Source organism: Engystomops pustulosus, chromosome 10 (assembly GCF_040894005.1).
Source record: "Engystomops pustulosus chromosome 10, aEngPut4.maternal, whole genome shotgun sequence".
NCBI lineage: Eukaryota > Metazoa > Chordata > Amphibia > Anura > Leptodactylidae > Engystomops > Engystomops pustulosus.
The window spans coordinates 44,777,525-44,798,981 of NC_092420.1; the positions used below are offsets into that span (position 1 = coordinate 44,777,525).

General features: G+C 35.1%; 1 protein-coding gene across 8 annotated transcripts in view; it reads right to left on the reverse strand.

Annotated features, from left to right (window-relative positions):
- The window catches only part of LOC140104934 (L-selectin-like), a 267,146-nt gene that overhangs the window by 76,108 nt on the left and 169,581 nt on the right, over positions 1–21,457 (reverse strand). For all 8 annotated transcript variants that reach the window (XM_072128728.1, XM_072128724.1, XM_072128723.1 and 5 more), the window contains 2 exons: positions 19,897–20,082; positions 9,562–9,747 (listed from right to left, as the gene is read on the reverse strand). In XM_072128728.1, the coding sequence (XP_071984829.1) occupies positions 9,562–9,747; positions 19,897–20,082 (372 nt within the window). The remainder of the gene's footprint in view (positions 1–9,561; positions 9,748–19,896; positions 20,083–21,457) is intronic.

A 21,457-nucleotide genomic window follows, 5' to 3' on the forward strand; every position in this document is an offset into this window, starting at 1 on the left:
ACAAAATGGGGGATTTTGGGGAGAGGATTTTCAACAATATTCCCCAAGTTCCCATTTTGTCAACTGATGAACATATTCCTGTGCCCATAATTTAAGAATATGATAAACGTTATTCTGTGTATATATTATTTTGTGCATATATTTCTTTTATACACATGGTTCAGTATGGAAAATGTATATGGATAATAACAGATTAGTTTATGTATAGATGTATTTCAAATGGGAGATCCCCGTAGTTTCCACATTGGGTGGGGGGAGCCGGAAGGCGGCCACATGTGCTGGTATACAGCCGGACCAATGTCGTCCGCATTACGGCTGCCTCCATCCAATTCATAAAAAGCCAAATATTTCAAGTTCTGCATTCAGACCCTTTGGTAACATGGTGTCAAAGGTAAAGATAAATCTTGATTCTATTCTGGACATTTTGGCAATGTAGTCTCCACCTCTCCAATCTTTTTTCACTGACTGTATCGCACAGAATTTTAATTGTGTCACATCCATATTGTGAGCTGTTTTGAAGTGTTTTGCCAGGGTATGGGTTTCTAGACCTTTTTTAATGTTCCTCAAATGTTCAGCAATTCTCTCCTTTAGAGGTCTAATCGTCCTTCCAATATATTGTTTTTGACAAGGGCACGTTATCATATAAATAACTCCACTACTATTGCAAGTGAGGAGTTCGTTGATGTTATGTGTTAATTCATTACTGGATGAAGTGACCTTTTGGGTTCGTTTTGAAAAAAGGGTTTTCTTACAACAAATGCAATCCCCACATCTAAAAAAGCCTTTTAAATTTAACCAAGTTTTACTTGGGGCTTTTGGTTTGGTCTTAATAGAGGGAGCTAGTTGAGAGCCTAGGTTAGGAGCTTTGGTGTAAATAATAGGTGGTTTTTCGGGTAAAATTGTGTGAAGTGTTCTGTCATTCCTCAAAACATCCCAATGTTTAGTAATAATTTTCTGTAATTTTTTGTATTGTGTGTTGTATGGGAAAATAATCTTACTTTGATTCTCTCGTGTGTCATCTGATGTAGTTTTCTGTAAGGGTAAGGTTTTTTCTTTTATCAAATCCTCTCTTTTCAATTGTCTCGCTTTTGTTAAAGCAGATGATAATGTTATGGTTGTGTAATTTTTTTCTTGAAATTGTACTGTTAATTGATTTGCCTCTTTTTCGAATTTTTCAGTGGTTGTGCAATTTCTCCTTAAACGTCGATATTGACCAAAGGGTACATTTTCCAGCCATCTAGGAAGATGGCAACTGTATTTGGATATATAACTATTTTTGTTGGTTTTATGTATGTGCTGCATTCCAACTTATTATCCACTATCTCAATTTGTAAGTCTAGAAACTCTACCTTTGTTTTGCTTATGTTGGGTGAAAATTTCAAATTGAATGTATTTCTGTTTAATGTTGAAATTAAATCATGTAATTCTGTCTCACTTTTGTCCCAAATTAGGATGATGTCATCTATACACAATATATACACATATACACAGTATATATATATATATACAATATATACACATATACACAGTATATATATATATATACACAATATATACACATATACACAGTATATATATATATATACAATATATACACATATACACAGTATATATATATATACAATATATACACATATACACAGTATATATATATATACAATATATACACATATACACAGTATATATATATATACAATATATACACATATACACAGTATATATATATATACAATATATACACATATACACAGTATATATATATATACAATATATACACATATACACAGTATATATATATATACAATATATACACATATACACAGTATATATATATACAATATATACACATATACACAGTATATATATATATATATATATACACAATATATACACATATACACAGTATATATATATATATATATACAATATATACACATATACACAGTATATATATATATATATATACAATATATACACATATACACAGTATATATATATATACAATATATACACATATACACAGTGTATATATACACACAATATATACACATATACACAGTGTATATATACACACAATATATACACATATACACAGTGTATATATACACACAATATATACACATATACACAGTGTATATATACACACAATATATACACATATACACAGTATATATATACACACAATATATACACATATACACAGTATATATATACACACAATATATACACATATACACAGTATATATATACACACAATATATACACATATACACAGTATATATATATATATATATATATATATATATATATATACACAATATATACACAGTGTATATATATACACAATATATACACATATACACAGTATATATATATATACAATATACACACATATACACACATATACACAGTATATATATATATATATATACACAATATATACACATATACACAGTATATATATATATATACAATATATACACATATACACACATATACACAGTATATATATATATATATATATACACAATATATACACATATACACAGTATATATATATATATACACAATATATACACATATACACAGTATATATATATACAATATATACACATATACACAGTATATATATACATATATATACACATATACACAGTATATATATATATATACATATATATACAATATATACACATATACACAGTATATATATATACAATATATACACATATACACAGTATATATATATATATACACAATATATACACATATACACAGTATATATATATATATATATACACAATATATACACAGTATATATATATATATACAATATATACACATATACACAGTATATATATATATACAATATATACACATATACACAGTATATATATATATACAATATATACACATATACACAGTATATATATATATACAATATATACACATATACACAGTATATATATATATACAATATATACACATATACACAGTATATATATATATACAATATATACACATATACACAGTATATATATATATATACAATATATACACATATACACAGTATATATATATATACAATATATACACATATACACAGTATATATATATATATATATATATACAATATATACACAAATACACAGTATATATATATATATATATACACATATACACAGTATATATATACAATATATACACATATACACAGTATATATATATATACAATATATACACATATACACAGTATATATATATATACAATATATACACATATACACAGTATATATATATATACAATATATACACAGTATATATATATATACAATATATACACAGTATATATATATATATACAATATATACACATATACACAGTATATATATATATACAATATATACACATATACACAGTATATATATATACACAATATATACACAGTTTATATATATACACAATATATACACATATACACAGTATATATATATATATACACAATATATACACATATACACAGTATATATATATATATACACAATATATACACATATACACAGTATATATATATACAATATATACACATATACACAGTATATATATATATACAATATATACACATATACACAGTATATATATATATACAATATATACACATATACACAGTATATATATATATATACAATATATACACATATACACAGTATATATATATATATACAATATATACACATATACACAGTATATATATATATATATATATATATATATATACAATATATACACATATACACAGTATATATATATATATATATATATACAATATATACACATATACACAGTATATATATATATATATATATACAATATATACACATATACACAGTATATATATATATATATATATATACACAATATATACACATATACACAGTATATATATATATATATATATATACACAATATACACACATATACACAGTATATATATATATATATATATACACAATATATACACATATACACAGTATATATATATATATATACAATATATACACATATACACAGTATATATATATATATATATATATATATATATATACAATATATACACATATACACAGTATATATATATATATACAATATATACACATATACACAGTATATATATATATATATATATATATATATACAATATATACACATATACACAGTATATATATATATATATACAATATATACACATATACACATATACACAGTATATATATATATATACAATATATACACATATACACAGTATATATATATATATATATATATACAATATATACACATATACACAGTATATATATATATACAATATATACACATATACACAGTATATATATATATATATACACAATATATACACATATACACAGTATATATATATATATATATATATACACACAATATATACACATATACACAGTATATATATATATATACAATATATACACATATACACAGTATATATATATATATATACAATATATACACATATACACAGTATATATATATATACAATATATACACATATACACAGTATATATATATACACAATATATACACATATACACAGTATATATATATATATACAATATATACACATATACACAGTATATATATATATATATATATATACATACAATATATACACATATACACAGTATATATATATATACAATATATACACATATACACAGTATATATATATATATATACAATATATACACATATACACAGTATATATATATATATATATATATATACAATATATACACATATACACAGTATATATATATATATATATATATATATATATATATATATATATATATATACACAATATATACACATATACACAGTATATATATATATATATATATATATATATATATATATATACACACAATATATACACATATACACAGTATATATATATATATATACACAATATATACACATATACACAGTATATATATATATATATATATATATACACAATATATACACATATACACAGTATATATATATATATACAATATATACACATATACACATATACACAGTATATATATATATATACAATATATACACATATACACATATACACAGTATATATATATATATATATACAATATATACACATATACACAGTATATATATATATATATATATATATATATACAATATATACACATATACACAGTATATATATATACAATATATACACATATACACAGTATATATATATATATATATATATACAATATATACACATATACACAGTATATATATATATATATACACACAATATATACACATATACACAGTATATATATATATATATACACACAATATATACACATATACACAGTATATATATATATATACACACAATATATACACATATACACAGTATATATATATATATACAATATATACACATATACACAGTATATATATATACAATATATACACATATACACAGTATATATATATATACAATATATACACATATACACAGTATATATATATATACAATATATACACATATACACAGTATATATATATATACAATATATACACATATACACAGTATATACATACAATATATACACATATACACAGTATATACATACAATATATACACATATACACAGTATATACATACAATATATACACATATACACAGTATATACATACAATATATACACATATACACAGTATATACATACAATATATACACATATACACAGTATATACACACAATATATACACATATACACACACATATACACAGTATATGCACGTATGCACGTATACACAGTATATGCACATATACACAGTATATATACAATATATACACATATACATGCAATATATACAGATATACAATATATACACATATACACAGTACATACATATATACACAAATACATATATACACAGTATATACATATATACACAAATACATATATACACAGTATATACATATATACACAGTATATACATATATACACAAATACATATATACACATACATATATACACATACATATATACACAAATACATATATACACAAATACATATATACACAAATACACATATACACAAATACACATATACACAGTATATGCACATATACACAGTATATACACATATACGCAGTATATACACATGTACACATATACACAGTATATGCATATAAATACATATATACATACAGATAAATACATATATACATACAGATAAATACATACCGTATATTCCGGCATATAAGACGACTTTTGAAGACAGAAAAATCTTCTGTCTTCTCTTGGGTCGTCTTATACGCCGGTAATCCCGACCGCCCGCCGTATTTATCTGTATTTACATACAGATAAATACATATATACATACAGATAAATACATACCGTATATTCCGGCATATAAGACGACTTTTGAAGACAGAAAAATCTTCTGTCTTCTCTTGGGTCGTCTTATACGCCGGTAATCCCGACCGCCCGCCGTGTATTCACGGCGGCGGTCGGGTCGCGCTGCATGGAGAGGGCTCACCATAGCCGGTAAGTCTTTGCTGCATATTGCACCGATCGCGGGTGTTTTCACAGCGTGGGCTGCCGGCAGCCTCAAAAAGATGGCCGCCACCATCTTACCTAGGATGACGTCATCGGGGGCGGCGATCCGTCTCCATGGTAGCCTCGGGTCTTCCAAAGACTCGAGGCTATTTCGTTTTAACCCCTTCATTACAATGTGCTGATAGCACATTGTAATGAATGAGGAAAATCCCCATATACTGCCATTCTGTAGTATGACAGTATATGGTAGGATCGATCAGACAACCTAGGGTTAAAGTACCCTAGGGAGTCTGAAAAATAGTATAAAAAAAATAAAATTTCAAATCACCCCCCTTTCCCTAGAACTGACATAAATATAAATAAACAGTAAAAATCATAAACACATCAGGTATCGACGTGTCCGAAAATGCCCGATCTATCAAAATATGATAACGGTTTTTCAATGCGTTTAACCCCGTAATGGAAAATAGCGCCCAAAGTCGAAAATGGCACTTTTTTGCAATTTTGAAAAATATTAAAAAAATCTATAAAAAGTGATCAAAAGGTCGTTCAGTCCTAAAAATGATATCATTGAAAATATTATCAAATTTCGCACACCACCCACAGCTCCGTACACCAAAGTATTAAAAAGTTATTAGCGCCAGAAGTTGGCAAAATCAATAAATTTATTTTTGTACAGGAGGTTTTCATTTTTGTAAATGTATGAAAACATTATAAAACCTATACAAATTTGGTATTCCCTTAATCGTACCGACCCAAAGAATAAAGTAGACATGTCATTTGGGGCGCTCAGTGAAAGACGTAATATCCAAGCCCACAAGAAAATGGCGCAAATGCGTTTTTACACCATTTTCATTGCATTTGAAATTTTTTTCCCGCTTCTGAGTACATGGCATGGAATATTTAATAAAATAAAAATTTAAGGTACAGTATGGTACAGTAAAATGGACGATGGTAATGTTGTTGTATGCCTTATGTTTATGAGCGACAGTTTTCCTGCTATATACCTGCATGTCATAAGAATTTAAATTAAAAAAAGGACCATGTTAAATTCAAATCAGTTTTTTTTTAAATTTTTACCAGTGTTTTGTATGCGTTGGAAAAGGGGTAGTCTTATATGGCGAATATGTCTTAAACTCTATATTTTAAACAGGAAAGTAGGGGGGTCGTCTTATACACCAGGTCGTCTTATACGCCGGAATATACGGTATATACATACAGATAAATACATATATACATACAGATAAATACATATATACATGCAGATAAATACATATATACATACAGATAAATACATCTGTATATACTTACCTTTTAGGAAGTTTGGAGGCTGTATGGGTGTTCAGGCAGGTGTTCAGGTGGGTGTCCAGATACATTCAGATGGCGGGGGGGGGGGGGGGGCGAGCGGGGGAAGGGGGGGGCGAGCGGGGGAGGCAGAGTGTCAAGGTGGGTGGGTGGGCTCAGGAGAGATGTGTAGATACACAGAGAGGGAGGGGCCCGGGGGCACGATCCGGCAGGCACCCGGCACTGCAGCCCCGGACCACTTACCCCAGGCCGTGGCAAAGCACTGCAGGGAGTGTGCATCCCCGGGTGCCTGAACCTCACGGGCCCTGTAGCAACCGCTACGGCTGCTACGGCGGTAGTTACGCCACTGCGCCGAAGGGTAGTACAGATGAAGGGCCACAGGAGTCCTGTGCCGTCGAGCCAAGATTTTGTAGCTTGTTTCCTGAGGGGAACGTCATGGGGGAAACCCATAGCTCTCAACCACTCCTTATCCTCAAATTCCCTTCCATAGCCCCTTTCCCATGAAGTTTGGAAACTGATCTAAAAACCACCTTGACTATCTCGCAGCAGCAACCCATAGATTACAGAGATTAGATGTTGGGATGGGCTGTGATCTATGCACCAACCTTCAAAAGTAGTAACACCTCTGGAAAGATCTGTCACCGGGGTCAAGGACTTGCAGAAGCTATTTGGCTACCTATATCCTTGGGAAGCACAGATCCCTCAGGGCCTTAGACCTGTGAGATATCCACAGAGACACAAGGAGAGGAGATGGATTGCGACCAGACTCAATGTCAACCCACAATTTGTCCTGAGCCCTTTGCATAAGATTCACTATGCAAGTTTCACGGAGACATTTAATGCGATCCCTAACTTCTTCATTTAGAATAATACGTATGATAGAATTTTTGAGCTCTTGCTCACAAATTCTGACATGGATAACATCAACATCTTCCCTGACATACTATGCACTTACACTAAACTTCATGCTCTTTTATATACATGTGATACTTACCATGCCTTGGCTTCTTTGGATCATATGGGTGTAAAATCTTTCCATGTACAGTAACACTTGCCTCCAGTATTCTGTCTACATCATAATATAATGTCTAATATAGCTTACTAATGACACTCCCGAATATGGCTTATTAAAGAGCAGACACTCTTTATATCACACACTATTAATACGGAACTACGGTGCTAATAATATTGGTCTGAGGTTCATTTTATAATTCCCAGTAACTGCTCACTGTTTAATACCATCATGAAGAGGAGATTGCTTCACTAAATGAGGTAGGACCTAAGGTCTGGAGGGCCAGATGTGCCTGACAGGTTCCCTTTAACAATTATGCGATGTACATTTTAATTTGTATGCTTACCCTGTTTGCTATGATGACATTTTGCAGTTTTTTCATGCAACCCATTGTCTCCTGAAGTGCTACCTTTTCTGATGTTTAGTTTTAGATTTGTAGTTAGGTATCCTTATTACAGTTTTTCTCATCATGGTGTTTACTTACATAAGTATTTGACATAATGCCATATATTTCATTAGACTTGTTCCAGGTTAATTATTTATGACATACCTATATTGTCCCAACTGATCATTATCACTATTCTTGAAATACAATGATATACAATGGTATAAAAATACCTTCACATTTGGGAATGTTCTTGGTCCAGATGCCTGTAGATCCACACATTGTTACCTTGGAACCCTTTAATGTCCAACCTTCTGAGCAAATGAATTCACAAGTGGAGCCATAGCTGTTTTCAGCCCATGTATGATTGCAAATAAATGATCCATGCAGAGGAATGCTGAACGCCTCACATGTAATAGCTAGAATAGAGATAATTATGCTATGAAAACAAGTACAGTCAATCACTACTGCAGTTGCAAATGAACAAAATCTTGTGCTTTCTCTTGAATTTACAAGTGCGTCATCAGGAAAACAGTGCATGGACATTCGAAGATGTATTTATGTATACCAAGTTCACACTCACTTTTAAGATAAGTTGGAAACTGCATAAAAATGGTCTGAAACCAAAACCCTAAATCATTTCAGGAGTATATTATTCAAGAACTATAGGGACAGATTGATACATCTCCCCTAATAATTACCCTAGAGCAAGCACAATTTCAACATTGCCGCAAAAATTCATGAGATGAGAACAGTTTAATAAAAAAGTTGTGTGCTGCACACTGGCAAATGTTTTGCAGGTTAAATGATGTTCATAATTTGTCCATTATGTAACAGATGTTTGTTTGCAGGCGCCATCTAATGGTCAAAGTTAATAATTACTTACATTCTGTTTTCCCCACCCACTAGCAGATACAAAGGATTGTGGGTAGGAGAAGGGCAGTTCCCTTCATGTCTACACAGAATGAAGACCTATATTCATCCATCTTAACCCTTGTTGTAGCATAGCCGGTAAGGAGACAGTCTATAAGAATATCTAGCTACTAGCAGTAGTAGGACCACTCTGTATAAACTTTATTATATGAAGTGTAATATATAGATCTTTAATTGCACTGTAACTAGACAGATAGGCCCAACCTCATGGTCGGCCATTTTTGGTTCCAGACTGTATCAGCTTGTTTCCTGTTATATGCTAATCTTATGTATGAAACATGCTCCTGTTATATTATTGTACTATTCTAATAGCTTGTACATTCCTGTTTTTCTTCAGTTTCACCCTAATCCTACATCAGTTTAATAAAGCGATGGACTTTCACTGAGTCTCATTTGTTGAACTGTAGACCCGGGGGGTACGTGAAGTGGAGGCAGGACAGTGAAACAGCTGCTGGAAACAAGCGGGAAAGATTTAGACTACACAGAGGTCTGCTACTGTCTACGGAGTCACCTGCAAACAGGCAACACAGCAATCTCTAAACTGTCAAAGCAAGTCACAAAGCCAAGCGTCTCCTATAAAGACAAGATCACGGGCCAGTTCCTCAAAAGCATCTGCCACTAGCAATGCAGCCGCCATCACCCACGCAAAAGCGGAAGCAGCGAGGGCACGGGCTACCTTTGCCAAACAAGAGATGCAGTTGAAATTACAACAGGTCTCCTTACAAACAGAGAGGGCAAGACAAAAAGCCTCCTTGGAAGCGGAGAGGGCACAACAGGCACAAGAACAGGCTTTTCTAGACAAGCAACACTTGAGAAGCTAAATTGAAAAGGAAGCAGCAGCTTCCATGGCGGAAGCAGAGATCTTAGAGACAGCCACACTCTCACAGCGAGCCCAGAAGACACAGCAGCATGCCTGATCTGGAACAGGAACCCCAGGATTCACTGGAACGCAATTCAGAATATGTCCTTCAACATCCTGTGTGTAATCCTCAGACTACACATGAAACAAAAGGTTACCAAGTCAAGTCCAAGACATCGTATTTTATGTCAAGAAGCTGACCTCAGACCACAGTTCTGCAAGCAAGAGAATGACATGGCTCAAGTCAACTTCCCTGCTTACCAGAGAACCCATGCTTCACTCAGCATCCAGGAAGTTTCTTCACTCCCAGACAGTGTGGCACTGTGAAACCTGAAGCAGAAACTTCTGACAGGTATGACCACACTCTCACCATGGCAACCATTTGCCAACCTGCCACAAACCAAGCCACTATAGACTTTGCTAAGTTCTTTGCTCGACGTGAGCTTGTCACTAAAGGACTTGTAAAGTTCAATGATCGCCCTGAGAACTATAGGACTTGGCGATTCTCATTCCAGAGTCTTATGAGAGACTAAGACTTGTCTTTTAGGGAAGAGCTAGATCTACTGGTGAAATGGCTTGGAGATGAGTCTTCTGAGCATGCTAAGAGAATTAGAGCCATTAACATAAACTATCCAGAAACAGGCTTAAAGATGATCTGGGATAGACTGGATGAGTGTTATGGCTCAGCAGAGGTTATAGAAAATGCATTACAGGCGGTCCCCTACTTAAGGACACCCGACTTACAGACAACCGATAGTTACAGACAGACCCCTCTGACCTCTTGTGAAGCTTTCTGAATGCTTTACTATAGTCCCAGACTGAAGTGAACAGCTGTAAAGTGTCTGTAACGAAGTTTTATTGATAATCCTTGGTCCCATTACAGCAAAAAATCTTTAAACTCCAATTGTCACTGGGGCCAAAAATGTATTTGTCTGGATCTACAATTATAAAATATACAGTTTCAACTTACATACAAATTCAACTTAAGAACAAACCTCTGGACCCTATCTTGTATGTAACCCGGGGACTGCCTGTATTCAAAAGTATTGATATCTTCCCTAAAATAGCTAGTAAGGGCTACCATTGCACATCATATTTGGAAACCACCTATATCAGTGATGGCAAACCTTTTAGAGGCCGAGTGCCCAAACTACAACAAAGACCCGCTTATTTATCGCAGAGTGCCAACACAGAAATTTAATTTGTGATTTATACTCCCTTCTCATTGATACCAGCACCCTGAGGACACCAATAAAGCAGAAAATAGTCCCAGGTAGAACTGTCACTTTAAAATAGCTCTGTGCACAGAGATACCTGGAGTCATCTCTGGTGATGGCCTGAGTGCCCACAGAAAGGGCTCTGAGTGCCACCTCTGGCACCAGTGCCATAGGTTCGCCATCACTGACCTATATGTTCAAAATGCTCATTTCACCACGTGTATTACAATACACCACATATTACACCTTGCTAAATTCCTCAAGGGGTGTACATTGAACAATTAGGGTCACTTTTTGGGTTTTCCTTTGTTTTGGTACCACTATGGCTCTCCAAATGTATCCTGACACATGTGAAGGATTTCTGTCAAATTTGGCCTCTAAAAGACAAACATCCCTCTTTTCCTCTACTGTGCGCCCATAAAGCATTTTATATACACTTGTGGGGTACTTCTACACTCGGGAGAAATAGTTTTACATCTTTTTCAGGGTTATTTAATATATTATCCCTTGTGGTTTACAAAAATTAGGGGTAAAGTGACATTTATAGGAAAATTTTCATCTTTTTAATGTTTAGGGCCTAATTGGATCATTTACCTGTAGGGGCAAATACATTTATTACACTTTACAAAATTGCGTTCAAAAATTAGGGTCACTTTTCGGATTCTTATCTGTTTTATACCACTAGGGTCCTCCAAATGCATGTCAAACATTTCTGTCAAATTTGGCTTCTAAAAGGCAAACATCCCCCTTTCCTTTTACTGTACACATGTGGGGTACTTCTACACTCGAGAAAAATAGGTTTACACATTTTGGGGGGTTAGTTAATTTTTTTATCCCTTGTGGCTATAAAAAATTAGGGGTAAAATGACCTTTATAAGAAAATTTTCACCTTTTTCCTATTTAAGTCCTAATTAAATCAAACACCTTTACGGACAAATACAAAAATTACACCTTGCTAAACTCTCCAAGGGGTGTACTTTCCAAAATGGTGTCTCTTGTTGGGGCTTTCCTCTGTTTTGGTACCATTATGGCTCTCCAAATGCATCCTGACACATGAACTTTTTCAGCCATATTTGCTCTCCAAATCGAAACAACGCTCTTTCCATTCCAAGTGCCCCCCTGTGCCCGTACAGCAGGGTACAGTGACAAAATGGGTACTGGCATACTCAGGAGGAATTGCCCTAAACATTGTAAAATGCATTTTCCTTTTTAACTCATTGTAAAGGTGCAAATTTTAGTGTTTAATGAATCTATAGTAAGATAAAATTACATTTCTGTAATTTCACTTTCATTTATCTTTCACCCTCGTGAAACGCTCATAGGGTTAACAAAATTCCCAAAGGTTGTTTTGAATATTTTGAGGGGTGTAGTTTCTAAAATGGTGTCATTTGTGGTGGTTTTCTGTCATGTAGGCCTTATAAAGTCACTTCTAACTAAATTGACCCTCCAAAAGTAGGCTTTGATGATTTTTGTGAAAATCTGAAAAAATGCACCTAAAGTTATAAGCCTCCTAACATCCTAAGAAAAAAGGAAAAGATGTTTGAAAAATGATGCCAAGTTAAAGCAGACATATGGAAAATGTTAGTTATCAAGTTATTTTAGTGATATGACCAACTTTCCAAAAAGTAGAACATTTTTAATTTGGAAAACATTGTTTTTTAAAAAAATTTTTGCCAAATTTCCATTTATTTCATAAATAGATACTAAACATATTGATTAAATTTCTCGAACATGAAGTACTACGTGTCACGAAAAAACAATCTCATAATCAACTGGATATGTTAAAGCGTTCTAAAGTTATAACCACTTAAATAGACACGTCAGATTTTAAAAAATGGTCCGTGTCAGGAAGGTGAAAAGTGGCTTCAGCGTTAAAGAGAACCCGTCATGCAAAATAACCCCCCTAAACTAAAAATATTTTCATAAACTGCCATTACAGAGCATTGCCTCTATCCCTTCATTGTCCCTCTACATGCCTGTAAACCTAAGCAATGAGGTCCTAAAGCTGTATGGAAATGACCTGTGAAATGTCCAATGAAGCATTAGCATATTCAAGCTGTCCACTCTATTCATGAGTGGGAGGCACATCCACACCCCCAGTGCATGACTGACAGCCTGTATAATGATGTGAGGCTGTATAATGATGTGCTTCCTGGTGCTGGTGGCCACGCCCCCTGCAGCTTGTGTGTGCATGTGTGTGTTTAGGAGAGATACAGCAGCTCTAGGCAGCCATGTTATAGCAGAACATGTCAGATTCATGTGTAGCTGATGTCTGTGTCTCTCACCTGTATATTAGGAGGATGCAGCATGTCAGCAGATGCAGCACAGACACTAGCCATGCTTTACTATACATTACACACAGACATGTGCAGGGGGAGGAGAGGGGAGGGGTAACAGGGGTGACATCACTGCCTCTGACCATGTGACCAGCCTAATTTACATGATAAAAAATAGATGATTTTACAATGAATAATGTATGAAATAACTAGGATCCTGGGATGGGATCCTTGTGAGCTGCTCCAACAGGTAGAGGTGACAGGACTAGTGACACAGACCTGATGACAGGTGTCCTTTAAGGGGTTAAGGGACCCAGCTCTCCCTACTCCCTAAAGACTTGTGCAAGGCACGGTTGAGATGGCGGGGAGAAGAGCTACTGGGTACACAATAGAGTCTATAGATGGTCACACCTGCCTGATCTTACCAACCATAATTGAGTTTAACCAGATCCCTGATAACAGGTCTGAAATCCCTACACCAGATGTTGCCAAACACCAACCCCATTTGAGGCACATAACTCATCTCATACCAAAATTAGATCCTCAAGCTCAAATAATTCTGCTCCTTGGAAGAGATATCTTGCAAGTTCACAAGCTAAGATGTCAAATTAATGGCCCTCACAATGCTCCATTTGCCCGGAAACTTGACCGAGGGGGGGGGGGGGGTGATTGTAGGTGATGTTTGTATAGGTGGTGTGCACAGACCCACTTCAGTGAACAACATGCTTACCAACATATTAGAGAATGGACGCCCTTTTCTCTTTAAACCATGTTACAGTAACATCTTCATAAAAGAGCTACCACACAACGTTCCTCTACCCTGTCCTTTCACTAGCAACCTTTTGACAACCATACCTGTACTAGTGACCATGACCACTTAGGATGCACAGTCTTCCGGAGAACAAAAGACGACAATCAAGTGGCAATGTCCTTTGAGGACATTTGAGACTGTTCTTAGAAATAATGGAGCAAGGAATAGTTAAAGACGAATCAAATAGCTGGATGGCACCACTTCCCTTCAGACCCAAAAAGCAGCGTTTGCCTAAGAATCGAGAACAAGTCTATAAACGCTTTGCTTCCCTTAGACGGGATCTTCAGAAGAAGCCTGATATGAAAGACCACTTCTTTACACTTATGGAAAGAGTAATTGAGAACTCTCATGCAGAGATAGCTCCAACCTTAAAAGACTCAGAAGAATGCTGGTATCTACCTACATTTGGAGTTTACCACCCAAAGAAACCAGGACAGATAAGAGTAGTATTCGACTCTAATGCCAAATTTGAGGGTGTTTCCTTAAATGATGTCCTACTGCCAGGTCCAGACCTCAACAACCGACTCCTTGGAGTGCTTCTCAGATTTCACAGAGACTCTGTTGCATTTATGATTGACATCCAACAAATGTTCCACTCCTTTTTTATTAAATAGGAACAGCGACATTTCCTAAGGTTCTTTTGGTTCAAGGACAACAACCCCTTTTAAAAACCCATCGAGTATTGCATGCGTGTGCACATCTTTGGTAACAGCCCTTCCCCATCAGTGGCTATATATGAACGTAAACATTCAGCCAGGGAGGACCAAAAAGAATATGGTTCAGACGTTACACAGTTTGTCAAAAAGGACTTTTATGTGGACAACTGTTTAAAATCGTTACCTACAAATGAGTCTGCAATTAGTCTTCTTAAGAGAGCTCAAGAAATGCTTGCTAATTCAGACTCCATAAAACTGCCTCCAACAGCAAAAAATTAATGGAAGCATCTCCTTTTCATGATTACAGCAATGATTTAAAAGGACTTAAGTACTGACACACTTCCAATGCAACGTAGTCTTGGACTGCTCTGGGACTTAAAGTCTAACACCTTTATCTTCCAAGTCAGCGAGGAAGATTAACCCTTTACTCGGAGAGGAGTACTATCTGCTATAAACCGCTTGTATGATCATTTAAGGGTTGCAGCTCCTGTTACTATCCAAGGTAAAGCAATACTTAGAGATTTGACTCATGATGCCTCTGACTGGGATGAACAACTTCCCAATGAAAAGAAAGACCTGTGGGTAGAGTGGAAGAACTCTCTAATGAATCTCTCTCATGTTGCACACTCATATGCCCCTGTCCCATCTACAGAAGTTCAGCTACAAAGACTTTATGTGTTTTCTGATGCTTCTATCAAAGCCATTGCTGCTGTGGCCTATCTTAAAACAGTAGACATTAAAGGACAATGTCATATAGGATTCGTCATGGGCAAAGCAAAACTTGCACCACTCCCTGAGCACACTATACCGAGACTAGAACTTTGTGCTGTAGTATTAGCAGTTGAGCTAGCGGAGATGATCACAACAAAGATGCATTTGGAGATCAAAGATGCTGTGTTTTACACAGACAGCAAGGTAGTCTTGGGATATATCTACAACGAAAGCCGACGCTTCTACGTGTATGTCAACAACAGGGTTCTACGAATCAGGAGGTCAACTTTGCCAAAACAGTGGCATTTTGTTCCTACTGATCAAAATCCTGCCAACTAAGCAACTAGATCTGTTGCTGCCAGCCACCTCAAAGAAACTACATGGTTTACAGGTCCTGCCTTTCTATACAGCTCAGAACACGGCACTACGGATCTTATCACATTTGAACTTGTGGATGCTGACAAGGATGCAGAAATCTGTCCCAAGGTGTCAACACTACACACAGTGACTTCAGACAATTGCCTTAAGTCTCACCGATTCTGCAGGTTCTCAACCTGGAAATCACTTGTTCGTGCCATCACTTTCTTAACCCATATAGCACGTTCTTTCAAAAATACCAAGCTTACTAATGTTCAGGATTGTAAAGGCTGGCACCTCTGCAAAAATGTTCATGCAGTGACTTAACTAATCTTACTGCTTTCATCTGATGACTCTGATGGTGGCATCAATTGATGCCAGGCGGGAAGTGTGCTGCCCACTGGCAAATGTTTTGCAGGTTAAATGATGTTCATAATTTGTCCATTATGTAACAGATGTTTGTTTGCAGGCGCCATCTAATGGTCAAAGTTAATAATTACTTACATTCTGTTTTCCCCACCCACTAGCAGATACAAAGGATTGTGGGTAGGAGAAGGGCAGTTCCCTTCATGTCTACACAGAATGAAGACCTATATTCATCCATCTTAACCCTTGTTGTAGCATAGCCGGTAAGGAGACAGTCTATAAGAATATCTAGCTACTAGCAGTAGTAGGACCACTCTGTATAAACTTTATTATATGAAGTGTAATGTATAGATCTTTAACCGGTTAAGGACCGGGCCCTTTCCTGTTTTTTCATGTCCATTTTTCACTCCCCACCTTCAAAAATCTATAACTTTTTTATTTTTACACGTAAAGAGCTGTATGATGGCTTGTTTTCTGCGTAACAAATTGCACTTCATAATGATGGTATTAAATATTCCATGCCATGTACTCGGAAGTGGGAAAAAAAATTCCAAATGCAATGAAAATGGTGAAAAACCGCATTTGCGCCATTTTCTTGTGGGCTTGGATATTACATCTTTCATTGAGCGCCCCAAATGACATGTCTACTTTATTCTTTGGGTCGGTACGATTAAGGGGATACCAAATTTGTATAGGTTTTATAATGTTTTCATACATTTACAAAAATGAAAACCTCCTGTACAAAAATAATTTTTTTGATTTTGCCAACTTCTGGCGCTAATAACTTTTTTATACTTTGGTGTACGGAGCTGTGGGTGGTGTCATTTTTTGCGAAATTTGATAATATGTTCAATGATATCATTTTTAGGACTGTACGACCTTTTGATCACTTTTAATAGATTTTTTTAGATTTTTCAAAATGGCAAAAAAGTGCCATTTTTGACTTTGGGCGCTATTTTCCGTTACGGGGTTAAACGCATTGAAAAACCGTTATCATATTTTGATAGATCGGGCATTTTCGGACGCGTTGATACCTGATGTGTTTATGATTTTTACTGTTTATTTATATTTATGTCAGTTCTAGGGAAAGGGGGGTGATTTGAAATTTTAGGTTTTTTTATTATAATTTTTTTTTTTTTTTAACTTTTTTTTATTTTTATTTATATTATTTTTCAGACTCCCTAGGGTACTTTAACCCTAGGTTGTCTGATCGATCCTATCATATACTGCCATACTACAGTATGGCAGAATATGGGGATTTTCTTCCCCATTCATTACAATGTGCTTTCAGCACATTGTAATGAAGGGGTTAAAACGAAATAGCCTCGGGTCTTCGGAAGACCCGAGGCTACCATGGAGACGGATCGCCGCCCCCCGATGATGTCACGGGGAGCGGCGATCCCAGGTAAGATGGCGGCGCCCATGCGCCGCTATCTGTTTGAGGCTGCCGGCAGCTTTGCCGGCAGCCCACGCAGTGAAAACACCCACGATCGGTGCTAGCACCAATCGCGGATGTTACCGCAATATGCAGCAAAGACTTACCTGCTATGGAGAGGGCTCAGCCCGTGAGCCCTCTCCATGCAGCGCGACGCGACCGCCGCTGTGAATACATGGCGGGCGGTCGCGAACCGGTCAATTGCACTGTAATTAGACAGATAGGCCCAAACCTCATGGTCGGCCATGTTTGGTCCCAGACTGTATATGTATCAGCTTGTTTCCTGTTATATGCTAATCTTATGCATGTAACATGCTCCTGTTATTTTTTTGTGCTGTTCTAATAGCTTGTACTTCAATTTCACCCTAATCCTACATCAGTTTAATAAAGCTACAGACTTTTACCCAGTCTCATTTGTTGAACTGTAGGAAGGCATTTAACTGCCTGTCGAGCTTCGCATAGAACCCGGGGATACGAGAAGTGGGGGCAGGACAAGTTATGTAATAAGAAAAATTCTTTATCAATTTATGTTTGCATATGCCATAATTGTTTAAACTGTGGGGCTTCCACTAATATAGAATCCCCTAATCCCAATAACAGGGAATCCACTTCTGCATATATGAGGGACAGACTGCTGCATATATCTTCACATTTTGTATACAGGTAATTGATATTCCATTGGTGAATTGAGCCACAAGCATTGGATACCTCTTTAGACCAACTCATTTTTTAATGTCTAAATATTTGTAAATGTTTGCCACTGTCTGTTATAATTGACAAGAAATATTAAAAGAAAGTAATTGGGACACAATGAGACATTCACCTGACATTATTAACATATTAATAGCTTATCTTTAAAAATTCTATAGACATAATTGAATAAGAACAATAAAGATTACCATGAAAGGACTTTTTGTATACATGAAGTACTAGACCTTAGAATGTACCTTCACATTCAGGAATGTCTTCTGTCCATTGTCCTGAAGAGCTACATTCTGTTTTATTAGAGCCCCTAATATTCCATCCTATGGAGCAAGAGATTTCACAAGTGGAGCCTAGGCTGTTCTTAGCCCACGGATGACTGCACGTCAGTAAACCATGTTGAGGAGGACTGAGCACATCACACTTAACAGCTGTGAATAAAAAAAGGGATGATAAATATGCCTTTAACTTGACCATATTGCCCAGCTGTTCACAGTGCCCGATTGGTTTCAAACAAATCACAGGAGGAATATTGGGTAAATACAGATATTAAACGAAATAGTCCAAAACAGGCACATAAAACAGTTCTGTGCAATTATAAACCTGCCTTGCTTGACAAAGCCCCGATTTTGGACTCTAAATAGAGAACCCCCCGCTATGGTGGTGGACACAGGGTATAACTCTTGTTTCAGTTTTACAAAGTAATATAAAACAAATTGTGAGTGAACACAAAATACAGTGCTGTGTGATCATTTATTCTCTTAAAGGAAACCTACTATTTAGAATGGCAGGGGTTAGCTGTGAGTACCGAGCACCAGCTCGGAGCAGGAGCAGGAGAGGCTTCGGCGCTGCGTGCGCACGATCATGCGCGCGCCTACATAGGAAATAGCGGAAATGTTGTGTGCGCATGGTCGCGCGCAGCGCCGAAGCCTCTCCTGCTCTAAAGTTTAAAAAGTGTTAAAACCGCCATACCGCGGTTTATAACACTAACGAAAGTAAGTACCGGCACCAGCTCACCCTGAGCTGGTGCTCGGTACTTACAGCTTACCCCTGCCATTCTAAATGGTAGGTTTCCTTTAAAAGTTATCTAACACACAAATTAACTACGAATCAAACAATATCCTTACAAAAATGTAATGAACATGCTGTGAAATTTTGCTAAAAGTTTGATTATTACATTAATACATCATTTTTGTCAGCTGGATTTGTTGAAAACCATGTGTTATGTAATTTTCTGGTGTGGAGTGAAGAATTTTTCCCCCAAAACTTTTTAAGCTTGATAAATGAGTTTTACAGAGAGGCAAATGTGCACTAGAATTCGGGATCAAAACCAGGAATAGACAGCCCACGACCAGGGCCGGTGTTAGTGGATGGCGAGCTGGGCAATTGTCCAGGGCCCCTGAAAGAGGAGAATCTCTTCTTTCAAATTAATCTAAATTGTGTTTCTAGGTGTCAGGGAACCGGAGATTTTCGGGTGCCATTTTTATATATAAAAATCACTCCCGATGGGCCTTTAATATCTCAGTTTCCCTGACACCTAGAAACACAAATTTAGATTCATATAGAAGACTCTCATATTTCATATGAAAAAAATCACAGAACCAAAGATCTAGCCCTCTGAAGTGTGCCCCCCTTCCAGATTCAGGCTACATGGAGAATTTGCAGGATACTTCACACATGAACTGCTGCACCTCACACATGTTGTTAATTTTGATAAGGGACAATATAAACTAATATTCCTGTTTTTAAAATTCTCCTATCAAGAACATGTGCTCTCTGATTACTTTTTATTTCATAATTGTTTTT